The 20,191-nt window shown below is 32.1% G+C and overlaps 1 protein-coding gene across 1 annotated transcript in view; it reads left to right on the top strand.

The window, feature by feature from the left end:
- Nucleotides 1-13,574, top strand: part of LOC134718500 (ralA-binding protein 1-like) — a 29,315-nt gene extending 15,741 nt beyond the window's left edge. The window contains exons 10-16 of the mRNA XM_063581075.1: nt 1,078-1,279; nt 2,614-3,249; nt 3,629-3,758; nt 4,872-5,051; nt 6,801-6,890; nt 8,034-8,239; nt 11,251-13,574. Of these exons, the coding sequence (XP_063437145.1) occupies nt 1,078-1,279; nt 2,614-3,249; nt 3,629-3,758; nt 4,872-5,051; nt 6,801-6,890; nt 8,034-8,239; nt 11,251-11,385 (1,579 nt within the window). The 3' untranslated portion in view covers nt 11,386-13,574. The remainder of the gene's footprint in view (nt 1-1,077; nt 1,280-2,613; nt 3,250-3,628; nt 3,759-4,871; nt 5,052-6,800; nt 6,891-8,033; nt 8,240-11,250) is intronic.
- Nucleotides 13,575-20,191: the final 6,617 nt, after the last annotated feature.

Here is a 20,191-nt window from a genome sequence, read left to right as displayed (position 1 = left end):
CCCAGTTTTCAAGTTGGCCCAAATCGAGGTCCAAAATTAAACATTGTTTGATTTCATCAAAAATTGAATAATTGGGGTTCTTTGATATGCCAAATCTAACTGTGTATGTAGATTCTTAATTTTTGGTCCAGTTTTAAAATTGGTCTAAATTAAAGTGCAAAGGGTCCAAAATTAAACTAAGTTTGATTTTAACAAAAATTAAATTCTTGGGCCTCTTTGATATGCTGAATCTAAACATGTACTTAGATTTTTGATTATGCGCCCAGTTTTCAAGTTGGTCCAAATCGGGATCTAAAATTATTATATTAAGTATTGTGCAATAGCAAGTCTTTTCAATTGCACAGTATTGTGCAATGGCAAGAAATATATAATTTCACAATATTGTGAAATAGCAATTTTTTTTTTAATTAAGAGTTATCTTTCTTTGTCCAGTATAGTAAGCAAGAAATATCTGCAAGAATTTTTTTTAATTGGAGTTATCTTTCTTTGTCCAGAATCAACTTTATGATGTATTTAAATGAGCAGAAATTGTTGCAAACTCCATTAGAATATTTTAATTGAAATTAGTTTTGGAATAAGGGAAAGGGGGATGTGATTAAAAAATTGGGTTCAATTTTTCTCATTTGAAATTTCATAAATAAAAAGAAAATTTCTTCAAACATTTTTTTGAGAGGATTAATATTCAACAGCATAGTGAATTGCTCTAAGAGAAAACAAATATTTTAAGTTCATTGGAATACATTCATTCTGTGTCAGAAACCTATGCTGTGTCAACTATTTAATCACAATCCAAATTTAGAGCGGAATCCAGCTTGAATGTTGTGTCCATACTTGCCCCAACCGTTCAGGGTTCAACCTCTGCGGTCGTATAAAGCTACGCCCTGCGGAGCATCTGGTGTTTAAGTTACAACAACAATTTGTTAATAAAGTGAAATAAAAGCATCATATTATAATTAGCAATCCAAAAGACACATCAACCTGTATGCCAGTAAAGGAGTCAAAATTCCTAGGTCAAAACTATTGATTAGCTGTATTGTATATAAATGATTTTATTACGCATTGTCTAATTTTATAAAGGTACAAGCCACCCATCAAACCAGCTCATTCCAAGTGGTCACTAGAGCTACCGGACAGTCCTGCACAGTTGGAGGAGGAGCTACTAAAACAGGAATCGTTACTGAACAGTTTACATGACCAGCTAAGGACTGGAATATCTGACCAAGACAAAGAGGAACAGTTATGGGAAGTACAGAGAGTGGTCACTCAGCTAAAAAGAAAGGTAGAAAAACTTAGGGGGCTACTTCAATTTTTAATTGATTGGGTTCTCTTACCCCACCCTTTTTATATAATTTAAATTTAAAAAATGTATACCTAGGTGAAAATGTAGTCTAAAAAAAAAGTTAGAAAACTTAAGGGGCTACTTCAATATTTAATTGATAGGGGGTGCTACTCAGGTTCTCTTACCTCACCCTTTTTATATAATTTAGATTTAAAAAATGTATACCTAGGTGAAAATGTAGTCTAAAAAGAAAGGTAGAAAACTTAAGGGGCTACTTCAATATTTAATTGATAGGGGGTGCCACTCAGGTTCTCTTACCTCACCCTTTTTGTATAATTTAGATATAAAAAATGTATACCTATTCATATATCATGTATATTGCCTAGGTGAAAATGTAACCTTTTCCAATATTGTTTTGGTTTCATGTCGTGTAATGTAAGATCATGTAAGAGTGGAATAACAAAAGAGTCAAAAGAGAAAAATTTGTTGATAAAAACACAACAGAGAACACCAAGAAAGACAACAGTGAAGAAGTTATGGGAACTTTATTGACCTTTTCATATATTTCGGATAGTTTTCCTGACCTATTCACATATTTTCAAGTTTGAAAAGGTGACTTATTCCATGAGCACATCCTATCACCTTGAGTATAGTTAGTGGACCCCAAGTTAAAAAAACCAATTCAATTTGTAATAATTGGATGATATATAATGACATTTATAGCAATGAAGTACTTAATATGAATGAGATAATTATGCTTAAAAAAACACATGTGATTTTACTTTACTGTACTCTACCCAATTTTTGAGAGCTGACCCCAACTTTCTTTCATTGAAATTTCTGCACAAATTTTATTTTTGTCAGTGGCATCAAATATTCTTGACAGAAATTCATCAATAAGAATTTTGTTAAACTGACTGGCAAAAACAACAGTCATAAATTCCTGCTTATGGAATGTAAAGACTAATGCTATATTTGATATAAATCCAGACCAAATAAATATCTGTCTTTTTCTCTGGAAAGAGAGGGGTAAGGATATTTTTTTGGATGTCGGAATTGGACTAGGAATTTCAGGGTTGACCCTTTCATGATCAGGGATTCCTTTTTTCGAATTTCAGGATGTCAGGATTTTTTTTTTTTAAATATTTACACCTCGGGATACCCCCACCCCCTCTTCTGTCTGTCTGTCAGTCTCTCTTGTTCTTTCTTTCTTTTTTCTTTCTGTCCTATTTTATTCTGTTTTACCTGAAATATTGTAAATCCTGATGCATACAAATAACATAAATCGGCACTATTCTTGTACCAAATCAATGATTTAATTTTATTTCTTTCAGATAAAAATGGCCAGAAAAGGAGGTGATATAAAGGAGAAAAGAAAATCTGAGGATGTTAAAAAATCTAAAACATCACAAGATGAGGAACTTAAATTAGAATTGAAGGAAATTCCACATAAAAAACAAGCACCTCAGCCTCCATCTGAAACAGCCAATGATCATCAAAAAGACAAAGCTGTAGATCAGAATGAGGCAAGTCAGAAAAATGATGAGAAAATGGAAGAGACTATTAAACGTAAAGGTGATGCAGCCCCATCACAAGTTACAGTTGCTGTTATTGAGCTAAACAAAAATGAAGAAAATGTTGAGTCTGAGAAAGTGGAAGAATCTCTTGTCGTAGATGAAAACATAAAAGATCAGCAAAAAGTTGAAGAAAAAACTGAAGAAATGACTGTAAGTGAAGAAAAATTTGAAGAAAAATCGTCGGAGATGACTGTTATTGAGGAAAAAGATGAAGAAGAAGAAAATGAAGATATGTTTGAAAACCAGACTGAAGATAAAAAGACAGAAGCAGACAAGGTAGACATTGTTAGTGAAATAAAAGAACAAATTGAAGGGACAGAACAGTTACCAGGAGATGTAAATGAAGAGAAACAAAGATCTGCTGAAAGTTCAGATGATGAATTTGAGCAACAGGTAAAAAATGTCAAACATTAATACAGTGAGACAAGAAGCTTATTTTCAGGTGTATTAACATTTTTAACTATTGAGGTCATGTTTTGACTTGTGTTTATTTTAAAATTACTTGAAAGAAGGAACACAAATTAAATGCTGTTGTAGCTAAACTTAGGACTGTAAATTTGGTCTTAGAAAAACAAAATCTTTTTATCCTACAATTTTCACCTTTTAGGAGTTTGCCACCTTTTAGGAGTAGATATGAATATATATATATAAAAAGTGCAAATTTCCAAAAGTACAATTTTTTTACAGAAATGTAATCTGAATTTTACTAAACTCTGAAACTAAATATTTACCAAAATACAATATTTTCTAAATTTATTGAATTCTTTTTCAGGTAGAAGATATCTTAGAGCAACAAAAAGATATACAGGCTAGAGAGTTCAGCGAAGAAAGTGACACAGGAACTATAGAGGAAGATGAAGATGTAAAGGAGATAAGCCAGGAACCATCAACAGAATCTACAGGTAAGGGAGATAAGCCAGGAACCATCAACAGAAACTACAGGTAAGGGAGATAAGTCAGAAACCATCAATATGATTGACAGGTAAGGGAGATAAGTCAGGAACCATCAACAGAATCTACAGGTAAGGGAGATAAGTCAGGAACCATCAACAGAATCTACAGGTAAGGGAGACAAGCCAGGAACCATCAACAGAAACTACAGGTAAAGGAGATAAGTCAGAAACCATCAATATGATTGACAGGTAAGGGAGATAAGTCAGGAACCATCAACAGAATCTACAGGTAAGGGAGATAAGTCAGGAACCATCAACATAATCTACAGGTAAGGGAGATAAGCCAGGAACCATCAACAGAATCTACAGGTAAGGAGATAAGCCAGGAACCATCAACAGAAACTACAGGTAAGGGATATAAGTCAGGAACCATCAACATAATCTACAGGTAAGGGAGATAAGTCAGGAACCATCAACAGAATCTACAGGTAAGGGAGATAAGCCAGGAACCATCAACAGAATTGACAGGTAAGGAGATAAGCCAGGAACCATCAACAGAAACTACAGGTAAGGGAGATAAGTCAGTTTTTATGAGAACCTTAAAAAAGAGACCAAAATATTTCTTACATTTCTGAATGTTTCAAAGTCAATGAAAGTCTTATACATGTACATCACTGTACTGTAAATTAAAAAAACTATTGGGATTTTGAAAGAATGAACAAGCATGGTGATTAGTTTTTGGAATTGTAAGAGAAGATGCATACAGATATATGTTATAATGAAAGTTATAATTTTTGTGATACTCCCACAGTCACATAATTCTTATTAATTGAAGCATCACAATAATTTCAGTAAAAAAATTACAGTATACATGTACATGCATGCACTTGCATAAGGTTGATTTCTATCTTACTCAGCTGAGGTATTTTGCCTTTTTCAGAATCTAAAGGACTATGGGTGATCTCATTGTTTGAACACCAAAATGAAAACAACATAATGTCATTGGGTTAATTGCCATTGTGTAGAACCAATCACAATGTTTTGGTGTACGCTTTTGAAAATATTACCTAAAATGGCTAAAATAGATTCTGAAACAGCAAATTTGACCTTTCCATTTTTTAGTTGATGCAGATGCCACAGATTCTAATGAGAAAGTTCAAGATTTTAAGGAGGAAGTTCAGGATTTAAAAGATGAAGTTCAGGATGATGTTGAATCACATCTCCCACAACAGTCCCTTACTGAACAAGTCACTACTGCTGAACAAGATGTGGCCGAGTTTATAAATGTTCAGGAGTCTGACAGTATGTATGATATAGACTTTAGATATTGTACAAGCAATTTATTATTTCATATAAAAAAACACATTCCTTAGTCAGGAATCTGATGTACAGTAGTTGTTGTTTGTTAATGTAATTTATACGTGTTTCTGGTTTCTCATTTTTTTATATAGATTAGATTATTGGTTTTCATGTTTGAATGGTTTTACACTAGTAGTTTTGGGGCTTTTTTTAGCTTGTTGTTCTGTGTGAGCCAAGGCATCGTGTTGAAGGCCGTACATTAACCTGTAATCATGATAACGGTTTACTTTTATAAAGTGTTATTTGGATGGAGAGTTGTCTCATTGGCACTCACACCACATCTATCCTAGATCTATATAACACAAATACTTAACCCCATGGCTAATTCAAAATAGGGAAAGTATAAAAAACCTGACAAAATCAACAAAACAAGTGAAAAACAACTGCCATGTTTACAAATTGGTACACATATTTTCTATAAAAAAAACTGGTGGGTAAACCTGGGTTTTATATAAAACTAAACTTCTTTATTGTATGCATATATGACAGTTGATAGTTTCATTGTTCCGTGTTTATTGGTAAATGTTAATTTTTCATAAAATTGAAAATGGAAATGGGGAATGTATCAAAGAGACAACAACCGACCATAGAAAAAACAACAGCAGAAGGTCACCAACAGTTCTTCAATGTAAGGAGAAATTCCCGCACCCGGAGGCGTCCTTTATAGGCCCCTAAACAAATATATACTAGTTCAGTGATAATGAATGCCATTCTAATTTCCAAATTGTACACAAGAAACTAAAATTAAAATAATACAAGAACTTTATTAAAAAATAATAATATATCATAGTTTGTATAGAAAAATCTATCACTTTAAAAGTATACCCCTATCTACCTGATATATAAAAAAGAAGATATGGTATGATTGCCAATGAGACAACTGTCCACAAGTGACCAAAATGACACAGACATTAACAGCTATAGATAAAGGTACGGCCTTCAACAATGAGCAAAGCCCATATCGCATAGTCAGCTATAAAAGGCCCCAATAAGACAATGTAAAACAATTCAAACCAGAAAACTAATGGCCTTGTATAAAATATTGAACAAAAAACAAATATGTAACACATAAACAAATGAAAACCACTGAATTACATGCTCCTAGCTTGGGACAGGCACTTTCATACATAATGTGGCAGGATTAAACAGGTAAGTGGGATCCCTTCCGGCCCCAACCTGGGACATTGGTATAACAGTACAACATATTAAGAAAGAACTATGAAAAAATCTTATAACTTATCAAATGGACAAAGGTACTAAGTATATATATATATATATAGAATAACCATACTTTGTCTTGAAAAACAATGTTATTTGTACAAGGCTTAGAAACAGGTAGAAAGCGAGGCTGTGCCGAGCATTTCTACCTGTTTCGAGCCGAGTACAAATAACATTGATATTTCGAGACAGTGTATGGTTATTCTTTATATACTGCAGATCTTAAAACTGTTCTAAATGAAGTATTTTGGGTAAAAAACATCATTTCTTAATTTAAAGCGGACAACGTTGAATTTCCGCTAATCTGTATGTTTTATTGACGTCATAAAAAAAACTGTACGGAAACACATTGTCAACGTCATAAAGAAGGTGATATACAGTCAGTGACTGTATATGACATATGAATATACGGTCAATGCAATTTGACTGCTCAAATAGCACAGCTGCAGTATATATATATATATTTTTTTAAAGGTGTCTTTTTGGAGGATGATGAAGAATTGATTGAGCTACAAGAAGAAGAACACAGAGTAAAGTTAGAAGAGGAAGAACTCATTGCTATTGGTAATGTTTTATTTTATTTTTCTGATGTGTATAAACTAGTCGCTATACCTATGTTAAGGATATAAACTGCACTTTTTGTGCTGACATGAATTATTATTGATATGGTTATATTTAGGAGATAACTGTATTGTATTTTAAGCTTGGCCTTCGTAAAACGTAGATTTTACTGTCGCAAATTGAGTTTACCTACCGACGCGGAGCGGAGATAGGTAAACAGATATTTGCGACAGTAAAATCAAGTTATCTCCATTCTAATGCCACATATTAAAATAAATGTCATTTAATAAATTTTTTGGCTTAAAAAATGGCATAAATGAAAAAGTCCGCGAAACTGTATTGTCCCTTTAGCATCTAAACAATGTGACGTCATGTGTTTACTCTGGATGTCAAACATGAATACTAAACATATTTTTACTTTTCGTACGCTTCAGAATGGTTTCAATATAGACTAAAAGGAGATTTTGAGGCTCAAAATGTGAATATCTTGTTTATTTTTTGAGAAATTACATATCCCAGAATTCAAAATGGTGGCTTTCTTAGTTACGGACTGGTAGAACGTGGAATCTAACCCCTCAAAATATTTATCAACGTCCAATGAAAATTATCGTTACAAACTAATTGCATTAGAATTATAAATTAACTGTTTACAAAATTTTGAATTTTTGAAATAACTAAGGCTTTTCTACCTCAGGCATAGATTACCTTAGCTGTATTTGGCATAACTTTAAGGAATTTTGGTCCTTAATGCTCTTCAAATTCGTACTTTATTTTGCCTTTTTAACTATTTGAATTCGAGAATCACTGATGAGTCTTTTGAAGACAAAATGTGCGTCTGGCATATATACAAAATTAAGTCCTGGTTTCTATATGATGAGTTTATTTAGATATATGTGCTGTACTTCTTACCATTATGTTTTCTTTGACTGGGCATGGTTTGTTGGTGTTATTTATTATGATCTATTATGAATTCTATCTATATTATTTTTTGCATTAGACTGGCAGTGAGGTGAAGGCTTCACACTGACTTAATAATAATTCATATTTGATAATCATATAAAATGCTTGCTATCTACGTCAGGACTCGGACCTTGAGGAGTACAGCTCTACCTCAGACTCTTATTAATACAATGTTATATATTACAGAGGGAGAACTCAAAACTAAGATAGAGACAGAGAAAAATGAGATAGATAGATTACAACAGGAGATTACTGAGTTACAATATCTACGTCAGGACTCAGACCTGGAGGAGTACAGCTCTACCTCAGACTCCAGCTCTGATGAGGATGAGGATGAGGAAGATCTACAAGAAATACTCAATGATCTGTTAGAGGACAATGAATCACTTGAGGTTAGTATTTAAATATGTTAGGGCTTTTCCATTAAAACGTATGTAGAAAGGTAGGAAGGGACTTTCAAAATTTTGTATAATGAAAAAAAAACATGACCCACATTCTATAATTAAACTTCCCTTTCTTACCTCCCACATACATTTTAATGGAATAGCCCTTAATGATATCATATATTTTTTACAACCAAAGCTTTTGTAATGGAAGTTTTGGTTAGAATCACCAGTTGTTATACAACTGGCATGTGTGGATCCCCCTTTTTCAAATGGATAGATATGGATCACTGTTGTATTGGTATGAAGCTTCTTTATGTGCTTAAAAGGCTAAATATTGATATAAGTTTATAACTAAATTAAGAACACCAAAGTAGCTAGCTGCGGAACAATAGCTCATGGGTCCTTATGATATTTTTTCGGACCACAGGATATCATAAGGACCTAATAGCTACGGTCCCCACCCAGCTACATGATATTTTGAGACAATGTATGGTTATTCTATATATACATTACTTGCTTAATGAGTCATATCACGTGCACATGGAAAAAAATATCCTCTCATTAGATTTTATGTTTCCTAAGTTATGAGGTTTTATTCAAAAATGAATTGTAATGTTTTCATACGGTTTTCAATTAAAAAAAACTTTTGGATGAGCTCAAAGTTTGTCTAGTTGATCATATGAATTCATGTAAAACATAAAGATGAGCAAAACAGGTGATTTGCATAGCGGCTCTTTTTTTTCAAAATGCAGTGTTGAACGAAAAAAATCATTACTCAGATTGTTGTAGCAGAATTCTTCAAGGAATCAAACACACTTCAATTGTTTTCTTAGATATCCTTAACATATTGGTGACATGTGTTGCCATAACAAATATCAGGTTTATTTTGATCACCATTCTTCACCTGCATTTAGGTTTTCTGAAATGTTTAGCAGGTGGAATATAGAATGATGTTACAAATTGTTTGTTTTAGAATTCTTGTAAAAGTGATTTATGTGACAAAGGTAACGAGTCATCATTACATAACTCAGTTACTCACATTATCATCAAATCTAGCATGAACTTTACTTAGAATATTATTTGTTTTCAATGTTTATCAATATTTATAATAAGTAGGGTTGTTAAATTAGATTAAGCAATAAACTATATCTTTACCCTACCTGATATGATAATTTACATAATTGAGAAAGAACTCTTGTGAAGTTACTGTAAAAAAATCAATGAACAATGTCACAGCAGCAAGTGACATTAGAATTTGTGCAAGATGTTTGGTTTTTTGAAAAATGTCCCCTTTGAATTTTTTATGCGCCACCATTATGCCCCACTTACGATAGTAGAGGGCATTATGTTTTCTGGTCTGTGGGTCTATCTCAGTGGCAGATCCAGAAATTTTCATAAGTGGGGGCCCACTGACTGACCTAAGAGGGGGCCAGCTCCAGTCACGCTTCAGTGATTCCCTATATAAGCAACCAAATTTTTTCCCAAAAAAGGGGACCCCCCCCCTAAATCTGCCTTTGTATCTGTTCCTTTGTTTGTTTGACCCGCTTCAGGTTAAAGTTTTTGGTCAAGGTAGTTTTTGATGAAGTTGAAGTCCAATCAACTTGAAACTTAGTACACATTTTCATCATGATACATGTTTAAAGTTTAAAGTTTTGACCCCAATTTCACAGTCCACTGAACATGATGATGCGAAGTTTTCTTTAAGTTTTTGGTCAAGGTAGTTTTTTATGAAGTTGATGTCACATCAAATTGAAGCTTAATACACATGTTCCTTATGATGTGATCTTTCTAATTTTTCTTCCAAATTAAAGTTTTGACCCCAATTTCACAGTCCACTGAAACATATAAGATGAAAGTGTGAGTGGGGCATCCATGTACTATGGACACATTCCTGTTTTAATTGGATTAGGAACAGGTCAATTAATTTGGAGGTTATGGTCACAGCAGCAACTGAAAAACTGTATACCTTATTATAATCTTATATTTAGTTTTCAGGGTTACTTTTTCTATCCAAAAAGGTCAAGGTCACACTTACTATTCCCAACATATATATGAATTGTCAGCAGAAAGTAAAATAACAATAATGCCAAACTCCAAGAACATTGAATAGTTATGATCACCAAAAACTCCAAATTGAGTAGCCAATATAAAATATGTTTCTTCTACTTCAAAAACTTACAATTCTTTAAATTTCATTTTATAAATCTTACCTATTTTTTATGTATAATCATATGTCAATTCTTTATCATCATAAATATATAGAATAGTTCTATGTATCACTTTTCTATACACAACAGTAAATACAGGTCATCTGATTAGTTGTTGTATAATAAAAAAATAGAAGTTACCTAAGGGAAAGAGGAAAAAATAAAAAGACACAAATCAGGTCTATTAAACACTTCCTTAACAAGGACAACACAAGCCCCACCAAAATTGGTCTTATGTGCCCTTGAAAATCAGCCCTGTAGTCAGCACTTTTTGTGCTGACATGAATTATCATTGAAATGGTTATATTTATAAATTAACTATTTAAAAAATTTAGAATTCTTGAATTACTAAGGCTTTTCTACCTCAGGCATAGAATTCCTTTGCTGGATTTGGCAAAATTTTTATGAATTTTGGTCCTCAATGCTCTTCAACTTCATACTTTATTTGGCCTTTTTAACTTTTTTGGATTTGAGCGTCACTGATGAGTCCTTTGTAGACAAAACGCGCGTCTGGCGTATATACAAAATTTAGTACTGGTATATATGATGAGTCTACTTAGTAGATACTGTGTTGCATCTGGAAACCTTTTACAAATTTCTCATGTGCAATACTTTGTTCAATACTTTGAAGGGGGGAATGAGAATCTAAAAAACAAGGGAATTTGAAAAAGCTGACAATCATCAATTGTTACTGTTAATGTTATTGAGAATTTGATCAAAATGACTACCATACACATGGAGGGAAAATCAGAATTGTGTGATGTAAGATTTTAGAATTATAGTCTCATTTTGGTTCAATTTATATTTCAGAAAAAGAATGCTGATTTGTGCAATAAAATCCATGAAGAAAGGATGATTTGTTTAGCAGTCAAAGTTGAAATTAGAATGTTACAACAAAAACAATTAGAAAGTTCAGGAGATTTAGAGAAAGACTTATTATGGTGATTTTGCTGAATCAGATAAAGGATATATATATCATGTATATATGTCACTGATAGAGAAAAGAAAAACATTGGAAAAGTGCTCCATGTATTCTACAAGAGGCATTAGTAGTAAAAATTGTAGAATTAATATCATTATTTATTATTGTGACTCTTGAATACCATTTAAGAAAAAATCATTAGGTAGTGTGGTATATATCTACACACAGTTATTATCATCATTATCCATCAACAACATGCCTGCCAGGCAGTAGGCTTGTAAATATGCTGTCAAGCACACACACAATTTGGAATTTCATAAGCACACGAAGTGTGCGAAATGGAATTCTAATTTTATGAATAACCGAAACAAGATATGAAAGTGTTATCTCTACTCAACAGGCCAATAGAATGTAATTACAGTTCCAATTCACTGTGAAGATTTAAAAGTTTATTGTGAAGACTGATTAATCTGTGGTTTTATAGTGGTCAGAAGATAAGTAGAGTTTTAGCTTACATTCTTTTTTCATTGATTTCAAAAACAGGTTATACTTTATAAATACAAATTCATCTGTCATCTCTTGTGTTTGGTAGTTAGTAGGCAAACTCATTAAAATGTGATCAATATTTAAATATATCCATTTTTTTTTGTAAATAATAAAATCAATGCAGGTTAATTGATATAAGAAGATGTGGTAGGAGTGCCAATGAGACAACTCTCAATCCAGGTCACAATTTATAAAAGTAAACCATTATAGGTCAAGGTATCGTCTTCAACAGAAAGCATAGGATCACATTGAAAAATAAGCTATAAAGGGCCCCAAAAATTACACCACTAGTGTAAAATTAAACCATTAAAACGGGAAAACCAACTTTCTTCAATATATAAAAAGCTTTTTGAAAGAATAGATTGCTTTATATGAAATGCATTTAAAAATGAACATATGTGTTTCTACATTTACCATGTTTACAGCATCATGTTAATTGAGACAATGATTTGACCTTTAAAAACTGTGGTGAAAATAAAGTGCATGAGGCAATCTATAGACAAACCATGAGACTTAGAAATACTAAGGATTTTCTACCTCAGGAATAGCTTACCTTAGCTGTATTTGGCAAAAATTTTAGAAATTTTAGTCCTCAATGCTCTTCAACTTCATACTTTATGTGGCCTTTTTTTAACTTTTTTGGATTCCAGCGTCACTGATGAGTCTTTTGTAGACGAAACAAGTGTCTGCGAATATACTAAATTTAGTCCTGATATCTATGATGAGTTTATTTATAATTGGTGTATCAGTGTTTATAGTATTACTTGTTGTTGTTAATGTCCTTAACAATTGGAAAAAAATGTTATTTATTTTTAAACTTTTTTTTTGCAAGTTCAATATAGTAATGAATAAATATTTGAAATTGATGTCTTCATATTTACATTATGTAATTATCATTTTAATAGTGCTATTATATGTATTATCATATACATCATTTCAAGTTACGATTTAGGTTGAAGCTTTACTATCTTAAGTAAATATTTTGATAGATGAGCAGGATCATGGAAATATGTATTGATTAGAGAAAAGTGGGATAAAGGTGAGGGAACCATGATTTAGTGGAGAGATGAAATACCAAAAACAGCAGGAAAGGGAGGGGTTAAACTTTCTTTTAAATCTCACTTGCCTACAATTAAGTGTAAAAGAAAAAAAACTCATCTATGGTTTAATAGAAAAATGACCAAACAGTGTAGTTAAGGTGGTACCCAACACTTTCACTAAAATTAATTTGGCTCGTTTAATTTTCATATATTTTCTCAAAGAATTTACTTTGACTCTTTAACAAAAATATAAAAATTTCAAAAATTTTGAACCAACTGTTTTCTCAGAAAATCTACACTGGTTATATAGCAGTTTGACAAACACCAATTTTGATCATTATGAAGCTTACTATTCCTTTTTCAACACAATGTAAATAAAATGTTTAGCTGACTTTATAGAGTTATCTCCCTGAAGGGTTAGGTACCACCTTTAGCGGAAATATTAGTGAATAAATTAGGTTTAAATGTTTAACTTGTTCAACTATTGTAAGTGTTTATCTCAACCACATATCTCAACCACATAAATGCTACTAGCATTTGGTATTGTGTGTGCAATATTTTGTATTGTTTACTGTATATTACTAGTATTCAAATTGTATGGTGCAAATAAAAATAATACTAAGGCATTTGTCTTCATTTTATTATAAGGCTGTATAATTTAAATTGAAACTATCAGTTACTTATTCTTGTTAGAATCAAAGTTTCATACAATTACTAAAAATATGAGTTGCATGTTTGTAAGCGGAGTATAAGATTATTGCTAACTATATATGCCTTACCTAGGATATTGTCAGGCCTGTAGATTTCAGGACAATGTGTCCGTCTTTTTTTTCAAATCTTTAGTCTCATATATATCAGGTTAAAGTGATATTTTAAAGTACTTTAGCATGAAGCTGTGATGACAAAAGATTAAAATTTATTTGTTGTAGGGGCAGGGTGTCGAATGAACAATTATTTGTTTTTTTTCATGTGTTTTTTTGTTTTTGTTTGAATTGACTTGTCATTTTAACACACATTCTAATATGACGTCCTTATTACACTTTGTTAACAAAGCCGTGTTCTAATGAGCACAAAAAATATGTTTGACACATGTGCACAGACATACTGTTTATATTTAATGTTATTTCCATCCTTATCCTTTTAAATATTTACGTTTTTAAGCAGCTAACATAAACTTTTATAATGTATTTTTATCAAACAACATATATTTGCCCTGCTCGTAGCTTTTAAACTAACTTCAAATAGGAAATGTAATATACAGACTCTTCGCTGACGCTTAGTATAAAATATCGACAAATATAATGCCTACCCATGTTAAAATGAGCATAGAGCATGACATGAAGAAATTATTTCTTAAATTTACAACAAAGCATTAACAATTTTTTTTCTGTTTGTCCAGCAAAGGTAATCAGGATTGAGAGTTTTTGACCAACACTTTCTATAAACACAAATATTCTTCCTCCATTCTATGAATTTTATGCAAAATTGCTATATGAACAATGCAGGTCTCATGCATATAAATGTGTATTGATGTTCTACGTATGTACTTCAGTGATCCTTGGTATCCGCTTTGATTTTTGGAAGTAGTTTAGGCAAAAAACATTTCTAAGGTGAAAGTGTGGATGGTTCTAATAAAATAGTGTTATTTATTTGCTGCTTTGTCTTTTTAGCTCACCATTCCTAAAAAGTTAACTTTTGCCATTACCATGCATCCATTGTCTATCGTCCATGATCGTTAATTTTCAATAAAATCTCTGAAACAATTTAATATGAATTTTCGTTAATGTTTCTTGTTTAAAAGATGCACGGGAATTTGATCCATCTACAATCATGGCAACTGTTACTAAAAATAAGACATAGGAATGAAATATTAATTTTAATTTATATCTAAAAATTAAAGCAATTAGTGCCAGAAAACAAGAATGTGTCCACAGTACACGGATGCCCCACTCGCACTATCATTTTTTCGAGACTGCAACTTTTGTTGCAGAAAGCTCGACATAGGGATAGTGATCAGGCTACGGCGGCGGCGGCGTTAGCTAACTTCTGTAGAGCTTTATATTTTAGAAGGTAGAAGACCTGGATGCTTCATACTTTGTATATAGAGGCCCCATGTTACGTAGTTTCCGTCAGTCAAATGTCCAATGTCCTTGACCTCATTTTCATGGTTCAGTGATTGATTGAAAAAAAAGTTTATTTTTTTTGTAATGTTAAAGTCTCTCTTATTAGAAGTAATAGGATAACTATATTTGGTATGTGCATACCTTGCAAGGTCCTCATGCTCGTCAGACAGTTTTCACTTGACCTCGACCTCATTTCATGGATCAGTGAACAAGGTTAAGTTTTGGTGGTCAAGTCCATATCTGAGATACTATAAGCAGTAGGTCTAGTATATTCGGTGTATAGAAGGACTGTTAGGTGTACATGTCCAACTGGTAGGTGTCATCTGACCTTGACCTCATTTTCATGGTTCAGTGGTAATAGTTATAATTTTGTGTTTTGGTCTGTTTTTCTCATACTTTATGCAATAGGTCTGCTACAATTGTTGTATGGAATGATCGTAAGGTGTGCATGTCTAGCGGGCAGATGTCATCTGACCTTGACCTCATTTTCATTATTCAGTGGTCAAAGATATGGTGTTTTTCTGTATTACTATATGCCATAAATCAACTGTATTTGGTATGGAAATATTTAATGATCTATATGTCAGTAGTGCAGGTTTTATTTGACCTTGACCTTGACCTCATTTCAAGGTTCATTGCTCAGTGTTGGCTTTTTGTGTTTTGGTTTGTTTTTCTTAAACTATAAGCATTAGGTCAACTGTATTTGTTATATGGAAGAATTTTTAGTTGTTTAGTCTGCCTGCCATGGTTCATCTGACCATAGTTCATTGGTATATGTTTAGTTATCTTGGTTCATGTTAAGTTTATGTGACACTTTTGATAAAGCTTTATGTTTAGGACTATCAACATAATATCAATGATTAATAAGGTAGGCGAGACATTTCAGTGTGTGCACTCTTGTCTATGTTTAGTGGACCGTGAAATTGGAATAAATTCTATAATTTGGCGTTTCGAAAATTAGAATGATCTTATCAAAGGGAACATGTATACTAAGTTACAAGTTGATTGGACTTCAACTTCATCAATAACTACCTTGACCAAAAAATTTAACCTGAAGCGGGACAGACGGACGGACGGACGAACAAACGAACGGACGCACAGACCAGAAAACAAAATGCCCCTCTACTATCGTAGGTGGGGAATTAAAAAGTTCTACAAACCTAAAGATAGAAGGACACTTTGATAGCAAAAAGGTTTACTTAGAAATGTTTTTTGCATAAACTACTTTAAACCTGATGCCTTTTGTTATCTATTAATAATGTGTTTCTATGTCTAATACGTTCTCCTATTTATTTGTTTTGTAGTCCTGTAATATCATGAATATCATGTTGTCTTTTCAATGTTATATTTAACATTGCCATTAAAGTGCGAGGTTTGGCATTCCACAAAACCAGGTTCAACCCACCATTTTTATCTTTAATAATGTCCTATACCAAGTCAGGAAAATTGCCATTGTTATATTATAGTTCGTGTCTGTGTGTGTGTAACATTTTAACGTTGTGTTTACGTTTTGTCGATTGTAATAATATTCGAAGTAGTATAACCTTTTTCGATACAATTTTTGCTGATAAAACTGAAAATACAATGTAACCTGTATTATCCGACACACCAGGGGACCAGTCAGAATGTCGGATTAAGCAGGGTGTCGGAATATTCAGGTGTCGGATTAGAAAGGATACACTGTCATTGCTATTTTCACATTTTGAAATTTCATTATGAATAATTGGTCGGTAAGAACCTTTGTTTTTAGTGTTCCAAAGAAAGAAAATACTTTAAAAACACACTTTGTAACTGGATTGAGATAGCGGTTTCGAAAATAAACAATGTAATTGGCTTATCTAGCATAATGAGACGGTATTACGACATTTCAATTGGTTAATGATGATTGTACAGAGATACTTGAAATTCAACACAAATAAAATGATCTTTTTCCGACGTAGTCGGTATAGCTTCGGTTTGTGCACTTTGAACTTAAGGACGCTTCACTATGGTAACAGACTACGCATGCTCGAAAATCCTTTCTGTGATTGGACAAAATGATGTAATGCAGGGTGATTTGGTTGTGTTTGAAAAAAACGTCTCGTTTATTAAAACAATTGTTTCTCCAATAGCCCTTTGCACCCTTGACAGCTGTTTATTCGGGACAATTATATAATTATATAATTTTTAATGTAAACTTTGTTGTACGAACGTACATGACTTTTAAAACGCACCTACGCATGTGAGATTTCCGCGGGGTTTTGGTGAATGTAAACAGAAAGAAACTACCTATACTTCCAATAGTTTCTAGCTTTGTTAACCATGAATTAAGTTTAAAGTAAACAGTAATAAATGTATATTTGTTTCTTTTGATTTGCACTAGATTTTTTGATAGATAAATTTTTTAGGTGTTATCACAATATTCTTATATATTATTGCCTTAATATAACTAGTAGACTTAGTAAAGTATTTCTTGTAGTAACATTCAGATGGAGATTTTATTACAGAGGTCTTGCATCATTAAGTCATTGTGCTTCTGACGATTATCGAAATGATAGTTTTAAAATATACTCAAATTTAAATACGTCGGATATCTTTTTTAAAGATAGTTCTTGTTTATATTAAAGATTATCTGTCTTGAAGGTAATGTGCGTCTGTTCGTTCGTTCTTCCGTCCGTCTGTCCCGCCTCAGGTTAAAGTTATTGGTCAAGGTAGTTTTTAACGAAGTTGAAGTCCAATCATCTTGAAACTTAGTATACATGTTCCCTTTGATCATTCTAATTTTAATGCCAAATTTGAGAATTTATTCCAATTTCACGGTCCACTAAACATAGAAAATGATAGTGCTAGTGGGGCATCCGTGTACTGTGGACACATTCTTGTTACCTTTTATTATGGCTGTTTGTTTTGTTTACACAGCGTTGTCAATATAGTAAACTTGTATGCGACTGTCATACAAGTGAGAGGTTGAACTAGCTATACAACCAGGTTTAATCCACCATTTTCTTCATGAGAAAATAAATGTTCCGATTCATGAATATGACAGACGTTGTCCGTTCGCTTGATGTGTTTGAGCTTTTGATTTTGCCATTTAATTAGGGACTTTCCGCTTTGAATCTTTTCGGAGTTCAGTGTGTTTGTGATATTACTTTTTACGCTCTGGCCTCAATTTTCGTATAGAGGATATGGCTATTGAGATATACATTTAAAAAGAAAACAGACACACGTTTGTATAGTTTTATTTGATAAAGGAAAACAAAATTAATCACAGATTCAATTTGTCATTTGTACGACGAAACTGCATTAATATACTAAATTCTGTACCACCCAAAAAAATGTTTGTATATTGTCCGACGTTAGATAACCAACAACTTTGAATTCATTGTTACTTTTCTCTTTCATGTAAGCAGCATATTTTCTCTCTTTGGAATAAATCTTTGAGTGTTTGTTATTTTATTTTATTTCACCAATGAAACTATGTTTTTATCAAATTATTAAATAACATCACACTGACGAGCTTTTATTAGAATTTAATGATAAAAATGATAAAAGAAAAAAAGAATTCAATCAGCAATCAAACATCTATCTACATATAAATAAAGGCAACGGTAGTATACCGCTGTTCAAAACTCATAAATACATGGACAAAAAACAAAATCGGGGTAACAAACTAAAACCGAGGGAAACGCATTAAATATAAGAGGAGAACAACGACACAACACAGAAACGCAAACCACACAGAAACGGACCAAGCAACTGACAAAAAACCACGAGAATAACACATATAACATCAAAACCAAATACATGAATTTGGGATAGACAAGTACCGTGCCACGTCTTATCTCAATATCTCAAAAATAAGAGAAAACACAAACGACTCAACGTTAAAATGCAACACACACAGAAACGAACAATAATATAACAATGGCCATCTTCCTGACTTGGTACAGGACACTTTTAAAGGGGAATAAAAGTGGTGGGTTGAACCTGGCGTGTGGCATGCCAAACATCGCACTTTAATGGCAAAGTTAAATATAACATTGAAATGACAACATAATATTACAGGACTACAATACAAATAAATAGGAGACCATATTAGACAAAGAAAAGCATGACTAATAGATAACAAAAAGCATCAGGTTTAAAATTCAGTAAGCCAAAAAAGAGAGACACATGATTTAAATTAAATAAATACATCAACATATATAGAAATAAGAAGATGTTATATTAGTGCCTATTTAACAATGCTTCATCTAATTCACTATGTGTAAAAGTAAAAAAAAATATAGGTCAAAGAACGGACTTCAACACAGAGCCTTGAATACAAGTATTCCTGATGAATTTTATATAAATAATGTTACATATTGTTATAAACATGCATAATATCAACTTCATAGTTTATAAAGAAAAAACTGTTCTGACATAGTTGGTCTTCAACAAAAACTAATCAACATGTTTTGTATACTACAACTATATGGTGCAACGCAAATATATATAGTAAAAGACAAATACATTATGCAACGAAAACAAATAAAGTAAAAGACATACTAGTATATATTGGGCAACGAAAACATAAACGGTAAAATAAAGATACATATCCTACAACGAAAACATATACAGTTAAAGACAGATATCTTGTACAACAAAAACATATATAGTTATAGACACATATATTGTACAACAAAAACATATATAGTTATAGACACATATATTGTACAACAAAAACATATATAGTTATAGACACATATATTGTACAACGAAAACATATACAGTTAAAGACAGATATCTCGTACAACAAAAACATATACAGTTAAAGAAAGATATATCGTACAACAAAACATATACAGTTAAAGACAGATATCTCGTACAACAAAACATATACAGTTAAAGACAGATATCTCGTACAACAAAACATATACAGTTAAAGACAGATATCTCGTACAACAGAAACATATACAGTTAAAGACAGATATCTCGTACAACAAAACATATATAGTAATAGACACATATATTGTACAATGAATATATATATATGTATAGTAATAGACAAATGTATTGTAAAACGAAAACATATACAGTTAAAGACAGATATCTCGTACAACAAAACATATATAGTTATAGACACATATATTGTACAATGA

The sequence above is a fragment of the Mytilus trossulus genome, chromosome 5 (genome assembly GCF_036588685.1).
Source record: "Mytilus trossulus isolate FHL-02 chromosome 5, PNRI_Mtr1.1.1.hap1, whole genome shotgun sequence".
Classification (NCBI taxonomy): domain Eukaryota; kingdom Metazoa; phylum Mollusca; class Bivalvia; order Mytilida; family Mytilidae; genus Mytilus; species Mytilus trossulus.
Note: the sequence above shows the minus strand (reverse complement) of the source record. Positions and strands in the feature narration are given on the sequence as shown.